Here is an 8904-nt window from a genome sequence, read left to right as displayed (position 1 = left end):
ATGAAGCAAGCAGGGCTTTTTTTCAGCCGGAACTCAGTTTTGGCACCTCTCAGGTAGGCACCATTGCCATTATAAGAGAACAAGGTGAGTTCTGGCCCCTCTTTTTTAAAAAAGAAAAGAAAAGAAAAATAGCACTGACACCAAGTTAACCTCAAAGACCAAACCCTCTTTTCACGTGCCTATCTCCTGACATTTAATGCGGAAGTGGGCAGACTGATGCAAGGATTTAAGTGTGGGGCAGAAAAAAGGAACCGAAAAGGTTGGCTGCAGGGCCCGTAAATGACTAGGCTTCAAGAGGAAACTTCTTTTTAGCTGTGACGGCCGTTTTGTCTCTCACATCTCCAGTTTAACAAAGCTTTCTAAACCCCCATTCTGGAAAATTATTTTTCATCTGACTTCCATTACCGCAGCTCGTCTGTGTGGAGAATCTAATAAACCCTCCTAATGGCCTGGTGCACGTTCTGCTGGGTTCTGATGGGCCTTTTAGATGTTAGCTGTGAAGTAACCAAGCCAGCAGATATGATGTGCACTGAGGTGAGTGATAACTTGTTTGTCTCTCTATTCGGGGAAAAGCGTCTTCAAGAGAGAATCAATAATTAATCTGTGGCAGTGAATACTTGCATGCTAACATCAGGTTACTTCAAAGGGCTATGAAATTTGCGGTTGGTGGGGCAAAAGTATCAGGGACAATGCTGTGCCTTCGGAGCACATTCGCTAAAACCGGCCTCAGGCAGGAAAAATTTCTAGACCTCGAGGATCCTTTCTCGCTGAAAAGGCAAACCTTAAATTAGCAGCGATAATCCTGTGCCATTTTAGCGTGGGACTTAATAGGGACAGTCCTATGCGTATCTACTTGGAAATATATTTCTCGTTGTTTTAATGGAGTTTATTCTCTTGTACTCACAATTTTAGCCTTATAGCTATGCATTTTCACTGTGTTCAGTAGCACAGTGCTCCCTGGTGAAGAGCAAGTTTATTTAGGATTCCAACCTATGAATGCAATCCTATATACAGTTCATAGGAGCCAACTCCAGGGGGCAACAGGTGCTTGGGCAACCACAATAATATAATTGGGGGAGGGGACTGGGCGCCCACAAAGTCAATGAGAAAAGCCAGCATGAGGTAGCGGCACTGCCTGTGAGAGAGAAGCAGTTCAGTTCCTCCCTCAGCATCCAGGAAGCGAGGCACCCTTTAATGGGGAGGGGGCTGGGATGCAGAGGCAGAGTCTCTCTGCCTCCAAGTCTGAGCCCCTCCCCACAGAAAAGGGTGGCTTGCTGCAGTGGCAGAGCTTCATGCTCCAGCACCGGGGATGGAGAGCAGGTGAGGGCGTGGGGCACGTCCTGGGGGCGTGGCAGCCAGTGCAGGGGGGGGAGCCAGAATGGCACCCCACCGGGATCGTGGTGCCGGGGGGCGATGCACTCCCCGCCCCCTTCCTCCGCCAGTGCCTTGCTTGCTGCAGAGAGATGGAAGAGAAGGTGCTGTGCCACCGCCCACAACTATGTGCAGGCATGTAATATCTACGTTGTGGGGGTGGGCACCCACAATCCTGAGGGCGAGATGGCGCCCCTGATACAGTAATTGGGAGTAAGCCCCTTGCTGCCTATTGCACCAAAGATTTAAGCACATCTCCTGCAAGGAGGTCATACAGTGCAGTATGTCAATAAGCAAAAGGACCAGTCTGCAAAATCTTGTCCTGAATTGTGTCTAAGAAGTTTTAAACGGACATGTAGACATGAGAGGCAATGACAGAGAACCCATTTTTGAGGTAGTGCACACATTTTGCAGACTGTGCGTGCACATGGACGTTTTACTAGATGTTTTCTGGAACCAGAGGGGGTTGTAATGAAACAGACCACTGGTGCCTTTAATCTGTTTGCAGCAGGGCTTCCGAACAGGTGCTTTGTTTTATAAGCAGTTTAAATGTACCTAATTTCTGTAGAACTAGACCTTTTTTTTTGCACACTTTATGCTGCAAGCAGTAACATCCTTGACAGATGTAGCAGAGGAGACGAGTCACAGTTACACAAGTAGGTAGGTTAATATTTCTTTCAGCTTTTCACCTTATCAAAGAACTACCTTTGCAAAAGCAATACTTGATGAGTGTATTTGAATGTGCTTTCAGAATTTGTTAAAAGAGGTGGCATTTTCTATACAGTACCAGGGGGGGAAATGTCCCCCCTCCACTAGATAAAATAGCTACAGACTAAAAGGAGCACTAATATTTGCATTTAACTTCCCCTTTTAATTATTCTAATAATTTTTCTCACTTTAATGTTTTAACCTGTTGCAATAGTTGTCATCTGGCACATATCCCACTCCAGTTTCAAGGATAATTAGGAGTAACAGAACTAAGAATGGCCTCTGCATAGGGCCAAACTAGAATTGATCTTAATCACAATATTAGCATCCGCATAGGCTTTAAAAAAGAGAGAAAGAATATCAATCACTGGGAGCCTATCTGGACTAAGACTGTGGTGTTGTGGGGAGGGGTTCAAGTGTTTATTCACACCATGGTCCCACTCTGAATCTGTATTCAGGTCCTTTATAGATCTAACAACAATAACAGCAGCTTTTAGCACACAAAGTTCAATACTAGAATTTGCAGTCCAACACATGGCCCAAGAGCCATGAGACCAGGGCAGTCCAACACATGGCCCAAGAGCCACATGTGGCCCTCAAGGCCTTTTTTTGGCGCCCCTCGGAAACAATTGATGCCCCCACTTGTTGTAATCTCATTGCTAAGCAACAACATGCAGGGCTCAGTGGAGGCCAGCCAACCAACAAGAGTTGTCTCTGAGGTGTACTTGCCTTGTGGCAGAGTCAGCATCCAAAGTCAGGTCCAGTCCTAGGGTTGGGTGAACAGCAACCCATGTGGTCAGATGGTCTGGGGTCAGAAAATCCAAAGATCATGGGGTCAAGGGTCAAGCAGAAAGCAGCAATATAGGACCAGGAACTACAAGTGTTGTTACCAGCCTCTGACTGCTGTTGGAAGCTGTGCTTAAGAAGGCTGAAGCCAGCTGGTTCTTATCAGTGCCTTCTCCTCTGAGTCCTTGAAGGCTGATCAGCTGTAGGTGGAGTCACTCCCCCTTCAGGCTGCTGTTCAGTAGGTGAAGCTGGCTCCTGGCCCATGACACCATCCAGCCCTCGCACTGTGTTCCCAAAGCTGCGTAAGTGAGGTGCTGGGCTTTGGGAAGGATGTGTGAGGACTCTGACAGGGTCCTAACAAGGTCCTCCAGCCTCCTTTGCAAATTCTAGTTAGTGCTTTTTCAGCTTTGGGGAGGTGGGAGGGCCCTGCCAGAGGCTCACACCTGCTTCCCAAAGCCTGGTGCCTTGCTTATCCAGCTTTGGGAAGACAGCTCAAGGGCTGGCGGGTGGGTGGGGGTCAAATTTTGGCCTTGCTCCCTGCAATGCAACAAGGCAGTGTGTGGCCACAGGTTCTGTATCCAACTACATTTTGTGACCCACTTGGTCTGCCCTGATTTTGACAGCGCCAGTCACATAGCATTATATTGACTCTAATATCTTATGTCGTCTGCTGGTGTAGTCTCTTCCCCTCCCCCATATACAGAGTTTCAGAAAGAAGAGTCCATATCAAATTAAAAATGACACTCAAAGCACAACCCTATACTTTTCTATTCAGGAATCCCATTGCAGCCTCAGTCATTTGAAAGACTCTCCCCCTCCCACTTTTTTTAAGCCAATACAGCTGTGAAAAGCTGCAGCTTGGACTGGACATTTTGGGAGAGGGTCCCTCTCATTACTTATCTGCAGGGCAGTTTTCTTACAGATATGAATAAAGCCTGTATCACCTTAGATAAAATATGAGCTGGCTTGAAGGTGCCAAAAGCAGGGTCCAGAATGTGAGGGGAAATCCCCTCAGGTTTGCCTTCCTTTTATAGTTCTCAAAATTTGTAAGTTGTCTGACAATTAAAGAAGTCACCAGCATCGCCTGAACTTTTGCCTTTGATTTCAGATACAAACACCAGAGTTTCTGAAAACTACAAAAGACCCTTGCTGGTACTATTACTACAATAACAAAATAATTTGTTGCACAATGCTTATACACTTCACCTTCCATGAAAAAATAAAAAGGAGATAGCATGTCAGATTCCCAGGCAGAGTCCATTTTTTACATTGGTACAGATTCAGGCCAGTACAGAGATGGGACAATATTAGAAGTTTCAAAAGGAATTTGTTTATTTATTTACAAACTCCAATTACAAGAGATTGCATTGTGCCAACAGAGATGCACACACCTCTGTTGCATTAATGCATCTCTGTGCATCAAAGTGTGTGGATCCATAAAACTGTGTGTAATTTTTACAGCTTATTGCCAACAGAAGTTACAGTTGTGAAGATTTGGGACTGAAAGAGATTCCTGAGCAACTACCTAACATAACCCAAGTCCTTGATTTCAGCTTCAACTTCCTGCATTCCCTTCAGCAATCAACACTCAGCAAGCTGAAAGATCTGGTATATTTAGACTTAACAAGGTATGCTAGATCTTTGTGCTCACCTCTTTTTGTGCAAATTGGGACTTTCACTTCAACTTTTCAAGCAAGTGGTAACTGTGGTTACAGCCAAGAGATCTTTAAGCCTCAAAGCTAGAACTCTCATCTACCCAAACCTGCTCCCACAAGTCATTGCACTGTGAATCGATACTTGTTAGAAAATTTTGTAGTTGTGGTAAACTGACAGTCACAACCTGTGCAGTGCTATTACCTAACGCTATGCTATGTGCAGCCTAGAACTGACACCTAAAACTGCTGCCTGAAGTCCTATAATGCTATGCAAAATCACCTGAAAGGCAAAACCAGACCCTACCAAGGCACACATATTACAAGACCAGAAATTCATAGAACTTGCTTCATTACCCTGCAGTAGTGTATTGAAAGAAGTCCTATATGACAAACTCTGGGTGCATATTTTGTTTCTTGACATCTATATAAACTGACTGACTTATCTTGCAAGGAAAGAGGAAATAGGAGAAACCACAATATGGCCAGTGTCGGGAAATGGCACTGGTTTCTTCTAGGGAAATAGCAGTATTACTCACTATATATCTCCTAAATCAGGCTGAACCCTCCTCTTACATCTCTGCTTGGTTTGCTTGCTGGGGTGAGGATTAAGCTCCCCCCCCCCCCCGCTACACAGGCACTAATGGCTCATGCTTGAACAAACAGCAAACATACAAAACTTACTGCCCTGTACCTGCACACAGAATTCTGTTTTTCATACAAATTGTGCTGCCAAAACCAAATGAAGAGGCAAGAACAAACGCCTCAATTTCAGAGAATAGCTGAGGAGTGTGAAAAGCTGCTCTTCAACAAAACTGCAAAAGCAAATGCTTTGGCACACTGGTATACCCTCCTGTGTTATATGACTTACAAGGATTTATGCAAGTGGGTGCATTGGAATGTTCCCGGAACATAGTGCATGGCTACAAAAAGGTACGGCAGTTCATGCTCAGCCTGAAATTAGCAGAGACCCTCATTGATTAAAAACAGACACACAACTTGGGTACCCATCCATGCACATCTTTTCATTGGAATTTCTCCCTCCCCTTCACACCCTCCCCAGATCTGCTCCAGAGGGTTCGGGAACCCCTAGAACAGATTTAGGGCACACATGGTGGGAGGAAGAGAAAATGTTTCATTGTGCAAAGATAAATGACTGTGCTGACTGAATGAGAGACAATGAATTGCAGTGTTAATGTTCACTGCCTATTTAGGTTGGTGCAAAATATGATCCCATTTACAGCTGTGCCGGTTGTATTGTTCTCCTCTCATTAAAAATGTAAAAAGCAGGAAATCCATTTTTATTGTTTCCGTAGGTGTATATTAATAAGATAAGCAAATGCAGTTGTGGTGATTCAATGCTAGACTTGTGTGTGTGTGTTTTGTTTTTTAAGGTGTCAAATTAACTGGGTATATGAGGATGTCTTCGGAAACAACGCTCACCTGGAGACAATCATCTTGACTGGAAACAATCTTCTGTTTCTGGCAGACAGAGCATTCGCTGGACCTCACTCTCTGAAACACCTTGACCTAACGCAAACAGGACTCAGTAGTTTATAATCCATCCCAATGCAGGACCTGGGTAACTTGGAGACACTGATTCTAAAAGACAACTACATCCAATCACTAGAGCTCCCATCACATTTTCCAACGAGGAACCTCAAATATTTGGATTTTCAGATGAACATAATACAAAGAATATCAGCTGAAGACATAAGGGTATTAAAGCGAGTCAGCAATCTGACTCTCATTCTTGCAGACAACGATATTATGCACATTGAGACCAAGGCTTTCAGTTCCATTTTTTTCTATACTTTGGATTTTGGCCGTTGTGTTAATGTTTCGGTGATCCTGGAAGGGCTGCAGGATGCCAGTACTGTTGCTCTTCGACTTGGGAATTCTTTGGATAGACATGCCCTTCCCATAACTCCCACCATGTTGCAGGGTATCTGCAACATCTCTGTTGACTACCTCTATCTGCCATATCGCCATTTCCTATACTTCTCAGCTGACACATTCCATTGTTTGGCCAAACTCCAAAAGTTGGACATGGCCCACACAGACATTGGCGAACTACCCACTGGCCTGGTTCAGTTGAATTTCCTGAGGGAACTCAATCTCGACAAGAATAAATTTGAGCACCTTTGCAATATCAGGGCTTCTGCTTTCCCCAACCTCACCCATATTTCTCTCAGAGGGAATCTGAAAAGCTTGGATTTGGGATCTGGGTGCCTAGGGTCTTTGTCGAAACTGCAACACCTTGACTTGAGCAGATCTCAAATAGAAAGCGCCGACTGCTGCAGCAAGCCGCTCCGTGGCCTGAGCAGCTTGCAACACCTCAACCTGAGCTACAATAGCAAGCTCAGGTTCCACAATGCAGCGTTCAATGAAAGCAGTAACCTGAAGGTTCTGGACCTCACTTCCACACAGATTCTCATCAATGCTTCCCAAAGACCCTTCTGCAACCTGCATTTTTTGCAGATTCTGAACCTTTCTTACTCTAAAATTGATCTCAATATCCCACACATTTTACAAGGTCTGGAGAATCTTATTGTCTTGAAGCTGAATGGAAATAACTTTGAATCCAAGACCATCCTGGAAGACAACCTCTTTCAGCAGGCACCCAATTTGGAAGTGTTAACTTTATCTTCCTGCAAATTGTCAGCTATACAAACCAAAGCATTTTCTAGCCTCAAGAAGTTAAAACACATGGACTTGAGCCACAACAATCTTATTGCATTCAATTCAGATGCATTTTCCAGCCTGAGAAACATATATCTCAATTTTGCCAACAATAGGATCCATATTATCCCACGTGATATGTTGACTAACCTATCTGGCCAGAGTGTGATCAATTTAAGTTACAATCCACTGGAATGCACCTGTTCCAATATTGGATTATTAACTTGGTACAAGCAAAACACAGATAAAATTGAAGACTCTGAAGAGACAGTGTGCTCAGAGCCCAAATCACTAGCGGGCTCTAAGCTCCTCTCTATAAATCTGTCCTGTGGGTTTAGCACTGCTCAAGTAGTATTGATTGCCTTTGTTACGACAGCAGTAATTGTAGTGACCTTCATTTTGATCATACGTTTTTTAAGGAGAAACTACCAACAGCTTTGAGTTCCTGGAGAAAGAAAAGATATAAAAGAGTAACAAAAGCCAACAAATTAGTAGGAAGATGCTTATAAGGGAATTCCACTTTCTAATACTAATTTTTGTTCCAGTTGTTGTTGACTGTACAGGCAGTCCTTGTTTTGCATAGGAGTTCCATTCTGGACACATGCAAGCAAAAGCCCACTCTGCTCCACCCCCAACCCCTTTTCATGACATCTTTATGATGTTTTGGGGCTGTTTTCAGGTTTGGTGCAGTGTGCATGTGTGTGATCGCACATCATTCAGGTGCGCCTAAATCATGAGTTGCCTGTACTGCACTTGGTTAACTTGTTTTTGACATGAGATAACACGGCAAAGGAAATCACTGCAAGGTATGGAAATAAGAGAAAGCCAGAGTTCACTGTTCGGTCTTGCATTTTCCAGGTAGAGTTCATTCTCAGTGCCATATAGGAGGCTAAAATTGACCACCTCACAGTGCACCAGGTCAGGGTAAGGTTGACAGTATCTTAACCTGAAAAATGTAAGGCAGTTGTTCTTTCCTAGGTGATCATTTTACATTTGGCAAGGAAGACTCCTGCTAATTCCTGGACAAGAAAAAGCTTGAAAGTACTCAGAAGTACTCAGCCTAGGCTTCCATATTTGGAATAAAAATGCCACAATAATAAATAGCAAGGCAGTTCTCGTTTTCATTACTGTTTGTTTAATGTTTTCTCACAAGGGTTAAAGAGGGTAAATATTACACACACAAATAAGGGCTAAACTGGACGTGATGTGGCAGCCATGTATTTTATTCCAGGACCTACCTAGATCCATCTATTTATTTGCTGCACAAAGGGAGTTAAACCCTCCCCATTTTACCCTGCCAAGTAGGGCCAGTTCAAGAGATGGTTGTACTTGAGTTGCCACTCCATCACTCTTCCTCCTCTATCCTGCTGGCGGTAGGGCCCCTCATGAACCTCTTTTTCTCTCTTCTTCAATTCTCCCCCCCCCCCGCTTTGTTGCTGCTTTAGTAGAGGCCATGTTGAGTCTCTGTCTCCTCCTGCCCTGCCCTCCACCTCTCACTCTACATGTCCACAGTTCTTTGTCTGTTAGAGGAATTCAGTCTGCAGTCCTGCAAGTCTGCTTGCATTATCCCAGTTTGCTGTGGTTGCTATGTCATTCTTCTATATTTAGGCACACTGTGGGGGCACCACAGCAAACATCAGCCGTTCACCCCCACCCTGTTGAGGTTCAAAAATGGTTCATGAGGGCAGAGCAAAACAAGTGTCCT

The 8904-nt window shown here is 44.3% G+C and overlaps 1 protein-coding gene across 1 annotated transcript; it reads left to right on the top strand.

Annotated features, from left to right (window-relative positions):
* Positions 1-253: 253 nt before the first annotated feature.
* On the top strand, positions 254-8323 carry CD180 (CD180 molecule). The gene is given in 4 exon segments (XM_080973809.1): positions 254-534; positions 4327-4493; positions 5912-6074; positions 6078-8323. Coding segments are annotated over 4 exon segments (1983 nt in total). The 5' UTR covers positions 254-444; the 3' UTR covers positions 7641-8323.
* The last annotated feature ends 581 nt before the right edge of the window (positions 8324-8904 follow it).

This window comes from Podarcis pityusensis, assembly GCF_964106645.2.
Source record: "Podarcis pityusensis genome assembly, chromosome: 11".
NCBI lineage: Eukaryota > Metazoa > Chordata > Lepidosauria > Squamata > Lacertidae > Podarcis > Podarcis pityusensis.
The sequence above is the reverse complement of the archived record's forward strand: the minus strand, read 5'-3'. Positions and strand labels throughout refer to the sequence as shown.